Source organism: Pongo pygmaeus, chromosome 5 (assembly GCF_028885625.2).
Source record: "Pongo pygmaeus isolate AG05252 chromosome 5, NHGRI_mPonPyg2-v2.0_pri, whole genome shotgun sequence".
Classification (NCBI taxonomy): Eukaryota; Metazoa; Chordata; class Mammalia; order Primates; family Hominidae; genus Pongo; species Pongo pygmaeus.
Window position 1 is genome coordinate 161,784,758 of NC_072378.2, and position 15,737 is coordinate 161,800,494.

The window sequence follows — 15,737 nt, forward strand, 5'->3', positions numbered from 1 at the left end:
GAACCCAGGAGGCAGAGGTTGTGGTGGGCTGAGATTGCACATCGCACTCTAGCCTGGGCAACAAGAGCGAAACTCCATTTCCAAAAAAAAAAAAAAAGAGAGCAGGCACAGTGGCTCACACCTGTAATCCCAGCACTTTGGGAGGCCGAGGCGGGTGGATCACGAGGTTAAGAAGTCGTGACCATCGTGGCCAATGTGGTGAAACCCTGTCTCTACTGAAAATACAAAATTAACTGGGCATGGTGGTGCGCACCTGTAGTCCCAGCTACTCGGGAGGCTGAGGCAGGAGAATCTCTTGAACCCAGGAGGCGGAGGTTGCAGTGAACCAAGATCGTGCCCCTGTACTCCAACCTGGTGACAGAGGGAGACTCCATCTCAAAAAAAAAAAAAAAAAAAGGAATTTTGAGAAATTTTTTTTAAGCGTTTCTCAGAAATATTTGTCAGTGGAGCCCATGGCCTCACTGCTGTTAAAATCTTGCCCCGTGCTGGGTAGATTTGCAGTGTAGTATATTGAGGCAAAGGAAACAAACTTGGATCCATATTTTAAAGAAATGAGTGTAATAAGAAATTATAACTGGACCATTATAAATCTTTTAGAATTTCTCTTTTCAGATAAACCTTAGAGTCATCCCAGCCTTCAAAGATCTCTTCATCTGAGCCAGAAAACATAGGCTCTTGGGTAGCTAATTAGGATATGGTATGAAAAGTGTTGTCAGAGAGAAGTGGACAAACCATGGTTGTCAAGTTATGGGTTGTGAACCATTAGTGGGTTGTAAAATTTTAGTAGGAGTGATCAGCATTTTTTAAAAAAGAACAAGATGAAATCAGAATCACATGTAGTAAGGGTAACAGCTTACAGAACTGTTAAATGTGTGAAAGGTGTTTCTTACTATGAGTCATGATAAAACAAGTTGGAGAAATAGAGATAAATTGCCTGATGAGAAAATGAGGAATAATGGCAATAGCTAATATTTATTGAGTTTTACTGTGTTCTAGCCACTGGGCTAAATGCTTTACAGGTATTATTTCATGAAATCCTCACAGTAGGTCTGTGAGATAGGTATTTTTACCTTTATTTTACAGATTAGGTTTTTAATGTGTGAGGAAGTTAATTACCTTGCCCATTGTCAAACACCTAGAAAATGGCGAGGCCAGCATTTTATCCCAGGCATTTTGATTGTAGAGCCCTTTTTCTGTACTCTTCCCAGAGAAGGGAAAATCCTTCTGATCAGTGACGGCTTCCTAGAAGAGGCGTGACATTTCAGCTGCACTGTGTGAGTAAGAGTCACTCAACAGATACTCAGGTATGAAGAAGATATTTTAGGCAGAGGGAAAGGTGTAAAAGTAATGGAAGTGAAAAGTAGTTTGGTGTGTTCTGTAAGAGTCTTTCAGTTTGGCTAGTGTGAAAACATAGAAAAGACAAACTGGGTCCAAATTCTGCAGGGGTTTGCATATTTGGTTAGTAGGTAGTGGAGAACCATGAATTAAGTTGTTTTTTTTTTTTTTTTTTTTTTTTTTTAGAGAACTGGTCTTAACTCTGTCACCCATGCTGGAGTGCAGTGGTGCAATCTTGGCTCACTGCAACCTCTACCTCCTGGGCACAAGGGATCCTCCCACCTCAGCCTCCCAAGTAGCTGGGACTACAGGCACACACCACCACACCTGGCTAACTTTTGTATTTTTTTGTAGAGATGGGGTTTTGCCATTTTGCCCAGGCTGGTCTTGAACTCCTAGGCTCAAGCGATCTGCCCGCCTCACCTCCTAAAGTGCTGGGATTACAAGAATGAGTCACTGCTCCAGGCCTCGTGAATTAAATTTATGTAGGACAGTAACAGGATCACATTTTATGTTTTAATAATATGGCAAACGAGTGTGGAATGGAGAGAGGAGAAACTAGAGACATGTATATTACTGCAAGATTTTAGCCAACGTTCTTGGGAAAGGAAATCATTTTTGTGTGACTGGTTTATATTTTATGTGTGTACTGTATAAGGGGTGGCATATGCTGGAATTAGTAGCGTTTGAAGAACTTTAATTCACCTGCTGTTTATCTGAATAGATAATAAGCTTTACTATAATGGAGTGCTAATATATATTGCTCTATTTTTATTGGTTTGTCTTTTGGAAACTGACTTGATAACAGTGATTGGGACTAATGAGGTTTTGGTTCTCTCTGCAGATAGTGCTTCTAAACTAGGACCCATAGAAGCTATCCAGAAGTCAGTCCGATTGTTTGAAGAAAAGAGGTACCGAGAAATGAGGAGAAAGAATATCATTGGTCAAGTTTGTGATACGCCTAAGTCGTATGATAATGTTATGCATGTTGGCTTGAGGAAGGTGACCTTCAAGTGGCAAAGAGGAAACAAAATTGGTAAGGAAATTAAGGAGCATGATGTCAAGATAGTCCCTGTTAGAAGTAGCAATAGTTATACTTCTTTAGGTTGAATCCTATAGAGTTGGCCCTTTTTTCTTGTAGACATAGCAAATATGCATTGTTATCTTTTTGCAGAGTGGTCTGGATTTTTTTTGGTTGTTTAATTTGTAAAATGTATTCTAAGAGCAACACAAAATGAGATTTTAGAATGAGAAAGAGATTTCTAAATGGTTCATTGCATTGGATTGTTTTGCTTAATAACCCTGGAAGTTGCCAGTGGAGAGGTACCAAAATTTGACCCATTTGTTCTAGTTTCTCTCTCAGTACACACACACACACACAAACACACACGCAGAACATGATTTGAAGAGAGACTGGATACAAATGAGGGCAAGACAGCCTTCTTTTCTAAAACATTGCCTCATTTATTAATTAATTTCCAGGTGGAATTGCTTCATGTAAAATAGTCGTAAATTATGTGAGGGAAGAAGTCTTGTTGTGTTTCAGATCCTTTCCTCACTTAAATGTATTTATCTGTCACACATCTAGGTCTGACGGGGGCGAACACAGTTGTATCAATAATATGGGACTTTGTCAGCCTGAGGAAACCTGATGTTTCCTTAGAGCTATCAAGGAGAGCAAAAACCACTGAAAACAATCAAGTACTTTGTAAATTGGATTAATTATTGTTACCAGTCTTGTTCAGGCACATATCCTCTTGCTTTAATGTCCCAGAAGGTATGTTAGGGGAACGTCTGCTCCCACACACTCCTGGACATGTGCCAGTGAGGTAGACAATGGCCAGGCTTAGTCCTGGCTGTTTTCTTCTGCTCCCAGCCCCAGCCAAGATCTCCTTGAGGGGTATGAGGGCTCAGAGGTGTGCACCAATGCTGCTTTTATTGGTCATTTTCATGCTTCTCCTGGAATTTACCAAAGTCGGTTCTGCTCTATTTAAAGATACTTGTAGGTAAGACATATTAAAGAGATTGCCTAAAACTTTAGTTATCAGGGAACATTTAGAAAAATTTTGGATCTTGCAATAGTAAACATAATTATAGATATATAAATATACATCCAAAATAATTGGACAGTATTATTACAAGTTTAAGGAACGTAAGCCAGCCCCCTGCAGTGGCTGGAAGTGCAGCTTGTTTGCATTGTTCACAGGAGAAGGCCAGTATGGGAAGGTGTACACCTGCATCAGCGTCGACACCGGGGAGCTGATGGCCATGAAGGAGGTGAGTCACCTGGCTCCCTGGGGCCTTTGGGCCTGGCGGCTCTGGGTGATAGAAATTCCGTATAGACGCTGGTGGTGATTCAGTTCTCTGTGCGTAGAGCTGTCTTCAGCACCAGCACTGCGACAGTCAGGACCAGCCAGGCAGATGCACTGAGATAACACACACAGACAGTGAAGGGGCCAGTGATTCCAGAGAGGATAATAAGTCACAGGCAGTTCTGACAGCACAGGTGTGAGAAGGGCCTATGAGGGTGGCAGAGCTAAGTCTGATGAAGGCTTAGAGGAGAGGATTAACAGTAGTGTCTTATGGGGACACTTTGGGGGAGAAGATAACATTTATGATAAGCTTCAGAAACAAGTGGCATTGAAACCGCTGGAGGTAGGATGGAGAAAGGGCCAGGGAACCTGAAGTAGAAACAGGACTCACTGCTGTCTGTGGAGACATCCGGTTTGACGTGGAAGGAGGAGACGAGTGGAGAGGGGAGGCTCCAGTGTCTGGCACTTGCTGTGGAGCCGCTTCCTCCTCCACACGGTGCTCCTCAGGGCCTCGGAGCAGGGCCTCTTCCTCCCCTGTGCCCGGGACCTACCCGCACTTGTATGACTTCACTCCAGCTTGGCTAAAAACTTCCTTTTTACTTAATTTTTTGTTATTTTTAATTGACAAATCATGATTACATATATTTATGGGGTGCAAAATGATGTTTCAGTGTATGTGTATAATGTAGAGTGATTGAATCAAGCCAGTTAACATTTTTGTCACCTCACTTTACAGATTCGATTTCAACCTAATGACCATAAGACTATCAAGGAAACTGCAGATGAATTGAAGATATTCGAAGGCATCAAACACCCCAATCTGGTTCGGTATTTTGGTGTGGAGCTCCATAGAGTAAGCCGGCCCTAATGCCACTCTGTGTGTGAGGAGTCAGTGAGGGTACAGAATGGAGTCCTGTTCTACATCACAGGTCTTCTCATTTCAGAGCACAGTAACTTTGCCTAATTATCAGGAAATCTCCATGAGTTACATCATTTCTGCCTTCTCTCTGAAACTAGAGGAGTTCTTCCTAAAATGTAAGTTGTAGACTGTAGTCATTAACCCGACATCATAAAGCACTGAAACCCATCCTGCCATTCAGAAGATTCTTCTAAAACGCCCCTTACACCACTTCTTGTGACTTTTTTTTTTCCATTTTTTGCTGAACCTCTGTTGAGTACACTGTTAAGTAATACTGGTTTTTCTCTTGTATGTATTTAGGGAGCCATTGTGAAATGAGAGAAAATTCAAACCTCAAATTGAGTTTCCCCCTTGTGTTTAGAAATAAACACGTCGAGGGAAAGAGGATAACTTGGAGCATCGTGGTGTAGAGCATGAGCTTCCAGGGGAAGTTGGAAATGGATCATTTTTAATGTTTTTACAAATTATGTTTAAAAAGGATGTGTTTCAGTACTTAATAATGTATTTGTAGGGACAGCCCTGTTGGTCCCTGTCTGAGATTATATAGCAGACTTAATTTCAGAGGATAATAGAAATTGATTCCCTGTGATTTGGAGATGTTCTTATCCCCAAGAGCTGTATAATTCCAGACAGAGGAGACAGGCAGACACCTCTATAGAGGACTTAGAAACGACTGTTGTGAGACACATTCGGTACTCAGGATGGCAAGTGTAGTATACCGTTAGAAAGAACATTCCTTTGGGGTGTGGCCTAGGAAGTTTTCCAGATTTTTCACTAGCGTAAATGTAAGGAAAACCGTAAACACAGAGCTGCCCTTTATTCCTCCCACAGGAAGAAATGTACATCTTCATGGAGTACTGCGATGAGGGGACTTTAGAAGAGGTGTCAAGGCTGGGACTTCAGGAACATGTGATTAGGCTGTATTCAAAGCAGATCACCATTGCAATCAATGTCCTCCATGAGCATGGCATAGTCCACCGTGACATTAAAGGTAATCCCACACCCGCCTGGCTGCTGTGGGCCAGAGCCACGGGTACCCAGCACGTGGGAGGTGCTCTGAAGACACTCATCCCATTCCCGCGTATGATTTCTCTAGATGGAAATACCTTTCATTGAAATATGCCTCTATAAGGATCCTGTATTCAGAAACAAGGTAGAACTCATGTCTCTCTACCCAGGAGTCCGCTCTGTCTTTCTGTTCAACATTGCTTTTAGAGAAATCTGTTTTGCCAAAATGAAGTTTGCTATTTTTATAAGCTGATTTGGCATAGCCCGTGTACTTACCGGCATTCGTGATCAAAGCAACCTTTTTTTCTCTCGTGTCAGGATTCTTGTCTATTTATATATGAAAATCATGAATATGTAAACCGACAGTAAATCAGATCAAAAATGCACATATAAATTTGAGGCTACGTTTTTCACACAAGAATGGGGGTTTGTTTACACAATCCTTGAAATTGAGTTCTGCTGAAGGTTAATTTGGCCATGCTGATGGATTAAAAGTGCTTTTCTCATAGCACGAGGGGAATAGCTGGGCTTCTGTCTCAGAACGGTCACCGTGGCATTTGCCTTAACCACGCCATGCCCCTGACCTTTGTATTTGCAAGTCTTGAGGATAATTAAAATGGGGAAGTATTTGTGTGCCTAATTGGCCCTAGGCTGAAGTTTCATTCTGTCCTGTAGTCTGAGGCTAACCTAAACACATTAACTTAGGAACCGACCTGACTTCTGACCAGGGACGAGACGCAGCGTAGGGGTTATTTTGGATTCACCAGTCTGCTTTGGTCTGGGCGTAAGAATTGTTCGTGCTCTGTAATGTGGCGCACCCTGAATCACCCAGCATACACTGGTCTCATTGGCTGCCTGCCTGTCCACTACCTTGCTTTGGTGTTTGGGGTCATCCTGGTGTTGGCTTAACTGGCTCTTTCTCAGGTGTAGCATTGCCCATTTCTAGTCGTTCTGCCACAGACACCATCCTCAGTCTCTGTCCACTGTCACAAATGGTGTTTGCACGTTTTATTCCATGGCAGGAAGAGACTCCCTTAGAATCTGAAGCAAGTCAGCTTACTGGTGTCCTTATCCAGTGCTTTCTAGTTCAGCATGGCTAAGAAGGTACAGATGTACAGTCGTTCGAGAAGATCAAGCTGCCCCTCGTAGTCAATTGTGGGGAGCATCAACTCTGGGACCACTGAGTTATGAGGATTCGCTGTTGACCTCAGCTCATCAGATGGCTGCTTGTCTGACTCCATTGGCTCTGTGTTGCTGCTTTTCGAAGGAGGTACCATAGAACACGATGCCAGAGATGTGTGACGTAGTTGGAGCAATAATATCTTGCAGCCTAGAGCAAAAGGCCAAGCTGTCCTGAGAGATGGACAGTATTCCCAAATTCTACCCAGACTACAAGCTAAGCATATATGTTGCTTGTAGGAATATTTGAAAATTGCAGAACAGTTTTCAGTCACAGTCATATAAATCCAAGGGCCTCAGCTGAGACTCTGAAGAACTGCAGTGCGTGTGCAGCTCTCATCTACATGTCGCTTCCTGTTTCAGACGCTGCTGATTGTACACATCTCTAATTCTCCAGACTGCCACCACAACAAGCACTTGTGTTTTGTATGCGATTTCTTTTTAAGTATCTCTGTGGGTTATTAATGTTGGAATTTATGCATGTATTTCAGTTCAGAATTTATTGGTCAAGGCTACCTGCACCGGTGTTAAAATTTTGTTGCTTTGTATTAAAATTTGTGAATAAGGCTTACAAATCTTCCTATGATTACACTTTGTAAGTCAAGTTTCATAAGCCTTTCGATTGTTTAGCTTGTGAATGAAGTTCCTGGCAGTTTAGATTACCATGTAACCTTGCCCACATTCTGTTTCAGAGGCTGCATAACAACTGCTTCTTTCTTTTTAGGTGCCAATATCTTCCTTACCTCATCTGGATTAATCAAACTGGGAGATTTTGGATGTTCAGTAAAGCTCAAAAACAATGCCCAGACCATGCCTGGTGAAGTGAACAGCACCCTGGGGACTGCAGGTAGGGACCAGCCTGGTTGTTCTTTGCACTCTGACTTCATGCAGCCTGCTTGGGGGCCTGCATGTTCCCTTCACCTTTGTTTGTCAGTAGAGATGGAAGAGCAGGTAAAGGTTTTCAGTCGTGAGAAGGACCGCTTCGTCACACACTTGGGCTCCCACGCAAGAGCACCTGTCAGATTGGTGAATTAAATGACTCCTTTTAGGTTACAGGAGAGAGGAAAGCCTCTTTTTCTCACCAGAACAACTCTTTTGTTGTTTGCATGAGAACAACTCTTTTGTTGTTTGCATTGTTTTTCTTAAAACTTAAAAAATGTAGACATTGTTTGTGCTCTGTAGTGTGGCTCCTCCCGAATCACCCAGCACACACCCGTCTCGTTGGCTGCCTGCCTGTCCACTACCTTGTCTAAACAACACTATGATTAAATGGTAATGATTCATTTTGATCACTTAGTGCCATGAAATTTTGCCTCCTCCTTTGCAGGTTAAATTTTCCATTTTCATTGTGAATACAATTAATTTGAAAATGTGTACATTCAAAAATTGTGTTTTAAAAAGAGAATTTGTCCCCTAAAAAGTTCGTTCAACAAGTTGATTTGAACTGTCTGTAAATTTTTGATATTTCTCATTACTTAATGCAGGAAAATAATATTGTACAATATTAATTTATTGCTTGGCTCTATTAATACATGGTAATGTGTTTATAACCCATTACTCTCAACATATCTGTGACTTTTAAAGCATACATGGCACCTGAAGTCATCACTCGTGCCAAAGGAGAGGGCCATGGGCGTGCGGCCGACATCTGGAGTCTGGGGTGTGTTGTCATAGAGATGGTCACTGGCAAGGTAAGCGCAGCCCCCACACCTGGTGGAGCAACTTCAGAAGGGCACTGTGCATTGACAGAACAGTAGTTATGGATTATTCATTACAAACACTGTGGACACTAAATAGCGAACATTATTAGAGACAAAAATCTGATCCATCGAAAGAGATTATAAGACAAATGACAAACCAGGAAACAAGTATTTGTAAGATATCTGCCACAGAGAACTCTTATGAGTGAATTTAAGAAGCATAAACCTCTAATTAAAACACAGGGAAGCAAGCAGTTACAAAAAGCAACATTAAGTTGGAAACATGTCCACACAAAAACCCGCACATGAATGTTTACAGCAGCTTTATTCATAATTCCCAAAACTTGGAAGCAACCAGCATGTTCTTCAATAGATCATTCATACAAAGGAGTATACTGAGCTTTAGATAAAAAGAAACACGCTATCGAGCCACAGAAGGACATGGAGGAACCTTAAATGCATGTGGCTAAGTGATGAAAGATGCCAATCTAAAAAGCCTGCACACCGAGCGATTCCATCTGACGACACCTGGGAAGAGGCAAAAGCACAGGGACAGTAGAAAGATGAGTGGTTATCAGGGACTGGGGGAACAGAGAGATGAATAAGTGGAGCACACAGAATTTTTAGGGGAGTAAACCTACTCTGTAGGATACACTGATGATAGACACATGTCAGTATGTGTATGTCCAAACCCATAGAATGTGCAACAGAGTGAACCCTGGTAGAAACTATGGACTTCAGTTAACAATAGTGCATTGACATTGGTTCATCAGTTCTAAAAAATGGAGCACACTAACGCAAACTACACATAGTAGAGGAAACTGTGGAACAGAGAGGGGGATATGGGAACTCTCTGTACCTTCCAGTTAATTTTTCTATAAACCCAAAACTGCTCTAAAAAGATTGTCTGTTAACAAAAGAAAACATGAAAAGATGACAACCTCATTAACCAGAATTATATATTTAAAAGTGAAATCATTTTTTTTTTACTTAGCATATGAGTGACCTTTTTTTTTTTTTTTTTTTTTTTTGAGATGGAGTCTCGGTCTGTCGCTGGGCGGGAGTGCAAGTGGCGTGATCTCGGCTCACTGCAACCTCCGCATCCCGGGTTCAAGCAATTCTCCTGCCTCAGCCTCCCAAGTAGCTGAGATTATTACAGGCACCCGCCACCATGCCTGGCTAAGTTTTGTACTTTGGTAGAGACAGGGTTTCACTGTGTTGGCCAGGCTGGTCTCGAACTCCTGACCTCATGATCCGCCCACCTCAGCCTCCTAAAGCGCTGAGTGACATTTTTAAAGATTGAGAATACTCACTTTAGAGAGTGTATAAATAAACAGACATGTTTTGGACAGAAATTCCACGTGGTGGGGCTGCTCTGGAGACATTTCCAATCTCTATCAAAATTTTAAATGTGCATAGCACTTAAACCAAGAAGTTTTCTGCTTCTGAAAATGTATCTTATGATGATAATATTAATGAGCAATTATACAAATGTATAAAGACACACAAGAACTGTGCATGTGTAGCTTACTGTACACATACACTATTATAGCAAAAAAGTTAGAGACCTTCGTTTCTAAGTTAAAAGTTAGTGTTAAGTTACTAGTAGGAAATCAGTTAATTATAATGTAGCTATGCTTTGCAGCTGCTGAAACAGATCACATATAAGTGCTCAGTAAATATTAGCTAGCATTATTTCCATTAGCATTAAAATAGAAAGGCAGTTGTGATATCTGTGTTATTCCAGTAAAGCCACACATAGAAGAACAGCTTCTCATATTGAAGAATACATACTGGCAATGACGAAACAATAGCATAGAAATTAGAATGCCATACACACTTAGTTCCTTCCCCTATGAATCTCATTTTTCATAGGATCATAATGAAATAAGCTTTGCACTAATGGAATTTTTATTTTTCAATAAGGTAGCATATTAACCATCCCTATAAGAGAATTGGGTTTTATAGACTTTTTTATGTCATTTTATATATTATATTTTTTAGTTGCATGGTGATGGCTTCTAGATAATGTTGGACTAAATAGTGCACCCCAAATGGAGTAGGCAAACTATGCTGGCCACCTGTTTTATAAATAAAGTTTTGTTGGAACAGTCATACTCATTTATATGTTGTCCATAGCTGCTACCGTGCTGCCCTGAAATAATTGAAGAATTGTGATAGAGATCATATGGCCTGTCAACCTAAAATATTGTTTGGCCCTTTCAGTAAAAATTTGCTGTCCCCTGATATATATTAATTATGTGATGCTTAAAAAGAGACTGAACATTTGCATTGTTTGTGCTGTATAATATTAAAATCTGATTTTTTAAAAACATCTTTTTTAGAGGCCTTGGCATGAGTACGAGCACAACTTTCAAATTATGTATAAAGTGGGGATGGGACATAAGCCACCAATCCCTGAAAGATTAAGCCCTGAAGGAAAGGACTTCCTTTCTCACTGCCTTGAGAGTGACCCAAAGATGAGATGGACCGCCAGCCAGCTCCTCGACCATTCGTTTGTCAAGGTTTGGCAGATTACTGGATAGTCTTTCTCATGTTTAAGTGTTTAAGTTCTGTTTTGCATCAAGACGTTAATGAAATTTGGAAACTTTAAAGTAGCTATATCTGAAGTGGAAAGGAACTAAATGTATTATTATGCCAGGGCTTTTTGTATGTGTGTTTTCATTTGGAAAATGTTCATTGAGGTTCTTCTCCTTGATCTGTTTTGATGGTGCGTTTGAGATACACCAGAGACAGTAAAATGGACTTTTAGATGGGACTGGATGAAAGAGTTTCCACTCTTGAGAGTGTGTAGTCTACTTGGAGGGTCAAGACGGTAATGACTAATGATTATACTAAGAGCTGTGATAATGGTATATAAGGTTACTCAGAAGAGGAATTTAATTAAGTCAGCCAATCTCAGTTCTTTTTTCTCTAGAATGAGGTGCCTTAGTTGTTTAAGAGCCACGGCCAGGTCAGAAGTGGGGAAGGAGGCATGGAAGACAAAGTAAAGAAACTTGGAAACGCTCACCCTTCAGGGAGAGTGGGATGGTCACAGAGCCCTGTGTACGTAGATCCTGGTGAACACAGGATGTGGACAAGGGTAGGACGATAAGGCTGGAACAGTAACCAGGAGCAACATGAAGGAGTTTCCATTTTATTATAAAAACATAAATGATGACATAGTGTTTTAGAAAGATCACTCTAGAGGCAAAGGAATTGAGAAGGTTCTGATACAGCCAAGGGGTTGGGAGAGGGCATTCTGGGTGAGTGAACAGCGGCATTTAAGAGTTAGAGTGCCGTGGCTGACCCCTGATTGGATGTGAAAGGTGAGTGAGGGGAGGAGTCTAGGGTGGCTCCCAGGTTTCTGGTGTGTGTCATCAGGTCATAGACTCCATTTGCCAGAGTAGAGAAAGAAGCAGCTGGGTGAGGGGTGGGTCGGGAGGTGGTGGGTCCTCTTTGGTGGATGAAGCTTGGGGTACATTTGGAACATCTGCTTGGAGATTTCACATGGGCATTTGGATATCTGGGGCTGGCACTCAAGAGGGATTTGGGGTAGGGCACAGGTGTGGGAGACAGAAGTATTGCTGGGAGGGTCCACAGAGGACAAGGGAATGAGAACAGAGCCCTGGAGAAAAGAGCCTTGCAAGGGCCCTGCAGGAGAGAGTCCCTGGGAAAGGAAAGGAAGGGGCGGAAGAGTGGGGTGATGCTCTTATTGGTAAGTGGGAGTAAGGGGCAAGCAGCTGGATCAGCTATGGAGACATTAGGGATTTGTAATTAAATAACAATTTATGTCTTAGTTATGAAGTGCATAACAATTTATATTGACCTGAGAGTGCATATAGGCGTTTTAGAAAATGCTTTCATAGTGAATTCCCAGGCTTAACTTTAGAGCAGTAACTTACCTCTGCCATTGTTCATTACATTTCTTAAGCCTTTCCCTCTGTGCCCAGTACAGTGCTGGGAGCATCAGGATGAGTGGATGGGGCCTTCCCCGTAAGACTCATACTGCGCATATGCACAAGCACACACCTGGCTCTGCAAGGGCTCAGCTCTCTCCTGCTTCCTCACAGGTTTGCACAGATGAAGAATGAAGCCTAGTAGAATACGGACTTGGAAAATTCTCTTAATCACTACTGTATGTAATATTTACATAAAGACTGTGCTGAGAAGCAGTATAAGCCTTTTTAACCTTCCAAGACTGAAGACTGCACAGGTGACAAGCGTCACTTCTCCTGCTGCTCCTGTTTGTCTGATGTGGCAAAAGGCCCTCTGGAGGGCTGGTGGCCACAAGGTTAAAGAAGCTGCATGTTAAGTGCCATTACTACTGTACACGGACCATCGCCTCTGTCTCCTCCGTGTCTCGCGCGACTGAGAACCGTGACATCAGCGTAGTGTTTTGACCTTTCTAGGTTCAAAAGAAGTTGTAGTGTTATCAGGCGTCCCATACCTTGTTTTTAATCTCCTGTTTGTTGAGTGCACTGACTGTGAAACCTTTACCTTTTCTGTTGTTGTTGGCAAGCTGCAGGTTTGTAATGCAAAAGGCTGATTACTGAAATTTAAGAAAAACGTTCTTTTTTCAATAAATGGTTTATTTTAGGAAAGCTCAGTTATATTGTCTTTTAATGGTTAACAGCTTATGAGCCAATGCAGTATGATACAGAAGTCTGTCATTTTCACTTATCTGTTCCTCAAAAGGAGGAGCACAATCATGTGTGCTAAAGATGGTCACTGGGTTTGGCGTCCCTTTAGGATCGCCTCGCTGAAAAGCAAAGGAAATAAATGAAGCAACACTAATGACGTAAGGTGGTTCCTTTTAATTATTTTCTATTAACCAGCAAATTTATAACAGATAAAAGTTTAAGCCTTGTTATCACATGTTGGGAGTTCACTTTATTTTTAAACCAAGATGTATAGGTGCTAGGTCAGTGTAAATACTGCTGAATGATCTGATGAGAAAGCATCTTTTTCAGAAGTAAACATTTCAGCAGTTAGCTTTCCAAAACAGCCCAAATTATACATCATTGGTGTTTTGTTTTGTTTTTGTTTTTGCTATTAAATTTTTTAAAAAGATTGACCATAAAGCTTCCTGAAATCTTTTTGGAAGATCACTGACTCTCACTCCTTACACATAGCCATTGACGCTGGGCAAGTAATTTGTCAAGCAGGTTTTGTATTAATCTTCAGAAAAGTAGATCCGTTCAGCCAAGAAGTTAATGTCCAGAGAATATTGGCATCACAAAAGGATTTATACACCCACTTAGAATTTTAAGACTTCTTAAAATACAGCTTTTTGAGTTATATTTTGCATAATATTTGAAGGGTACAATTCAGCAACTTTTAGTTTAGTTACATAGTTATGCAATCATCATCACAGTCCAATTTTAGAACATTCCCATAACCCCCAAAAGAAATCTCATGTCCATTTGCGGTCACTCCCCATTCTCACCCCCAGCCTTAGGTAACCACTAAACAATTTCCTATTTCTATAGATTTTCCTATTCTGGACATTTCATATACATAGAGTTTTATAATATATGGTATTTTGTATCTGTCTTCTTTCACTTCGCATATTTCTGAGATTGATCCATGTTGTAGCGGGTTTCAGTACGTCATTCCTTTTTATTACTGAGACTGTTAGACTGCCACACGTTTATTTATCCATTTACTAGTTGATTGGGTTGTGCCCACTTTTTGGTTATTATAAATAATGCTGCTTTGAATATTCCCGTAGAAGTCTTTGTACAAAAATGTTTTCATTTTTCTTGGGAGTAGATTTGCTGGGTCATGTGGTATATCTATGTTCAACATTTTCAGAAACTTCCAAACTGTTTTCCAAAGTGGTGCACCATTTTATACCCCCACTAGCAATGTGTGAGGGTTCCAGCTTCTCCATCCCCTCTCCAATACTTGCAATTGTGCTTTTTTTTGATAATGTCCATTCTAGTTAATGTAAAGTAGTATCCTGTTTTGATTTGCATTTCCCTAAACTTCCAAACTGTTTTCCAAAGTGGTGCACCATCTTATACCCTCCAACTAGCAATGTATGAGGGTTCCAACTTCTCCATACCCTCTCCAATACTTGCAATTGTGCTTTTTTTTTGATAATGTCCATTCTAGTTAACGTGAAGAGGCATCCTGTTTTGATTTGCATTTCCCTAATGATAGTGAACATCTTTTCATGTGCTTGTTGGATATCTTCTTTGGTGAAACATCTATTCAAATTATTTTAAAATTGGGTTATTCATCATCTTATTATTGGTTTGTAATAGTTGTTTTATGTGTTCTGGATATAGGTCCTTACAGGACATATGATTTGCAAATGTTTTTTTTTCCCCAGTCTGTGGCTTGTCTTTTCATTTTGTTTTAACAATGTCTTTTGAAAAAGTACTATTTAAAAATTTTTTTTTTGAAGTCCAGTTTATCAACTTGGTCTTTGTTGCTTGTGCTCTTAATATCATATCTAAGAAATCATTGCCTGACCCAAAGTCACAAAGATTTACATCTATGTTTTTTTCTAAGAGTTTTGGAGTTTTAGCACTTACATTAGGCCTGTCATCTATTTTTAATTTTTGTGTATGATATCACATAAGGGTCTACATTCATTCTTCTGCATGTGGATATTTATTTGGCCCAATATCATTTGTTGAAACGGCTATTCCTTGTTGAAAATCAGTTGACCATAAATGAAAAGGTTTATTTCCGGACTTACAATTATATTCCATTAATCTCTATGTTTATCTTACGCCATACTGTCTTATACCATCCTGTCTTGGTTACTATAGCTTTGTATTTAGTTTTAAAAATGGGAAGTGTGCGTCCTCCAATTTTGTTCTTCTTTTTCAGGATCATTTTGGCTATTTGGGGTAATTTGCATTTCCATATGAATTTTAGGATCAAAATGTCAATTTCTGCATAAAAGCAAAACAAAACCACCTGTGATTTGGACTGGATTGCAAAGAATCTGTAGAACAACTTGGGGAGTATTGTTTTCTTAATCTGAAGTCTTTCAATCTGTTAACACAGGATATATCTCCATTTATTTAGGTATTTCTTCAGCACTGCTTTGAGATTTTTGTCGTGTACCTCTTGAACTTGTTAAGTTTATTCCTAAGTATTCTTTTTATTGCTACTATGGATGAAAATAATAATTTCATTTCCAGATTGTTCATTGCCCCCCCCATGTATATATATGTGTGTGTGTGAGTGTATGTGTATGTGTGTGTACTCTCCACACATATACACACACACACAGTACACACACATACACACACATATATATAT

The 15,737-nt window shown here is 40.5% G+C and overlaps 1 protein-coding gene across 14 annotated transcripts in view; it reads left to right on the forward strand.

Moving 5' to 3' along the window:
* MAP3K4 (mitogen-activated protein kinase kinase kinase 4) overlaps positions 1–13,057 on the forward strand; it is a 127,953-nt gene extending 114,896 nt beyond the window's left edge. For 8 of the 14 annotated variants that reach the window (XM_054490487.2, XM_063666808.1, XM_063666813.1 and 5 more), the window contains 8 exons: positions 2,180–2,371; positions 3,542–3,612; positions 4,384–4,500; positions 5,398–5,557; positions 7,478–7,600; positions 8,338–8,444; positions 10,799–10,978; positions 12,527–13,057. In XM_054490487.2, the coding sequence (XP_054346462.2) occupies positions 2,180–2,371; positions 3,542–3,612; positions 4,384–4,500; positions 5,398–5,557; positions 7,478–7,600; positions 8,338–8,444; positions 10,799–10,978; positions 12,527–12,547 (971 nt within the window). In that variant the 3' untranslated portion in view covers positions 12,548–13,057. Of the gene's footprint in view, positions 1–2,179; positions 2,372–3,541; positions 3,613–4,383; positions 4,501–4,591; positions 4,683–5,397; positions 5,558–7,477; positions 7,601–8,337; positions 8,445–10,798; positions 10,979–12,526 lie in introns of those variants that run through there. The other 6 variants (XM_063666817.1, XM_063666816.1, XM_063666810.1 and 3 more) reach the window with 2 other exon arrangements.
* The last annotated feature ends 2,680 nt before the right edge of the window (positions 13,058–15,737 follow it).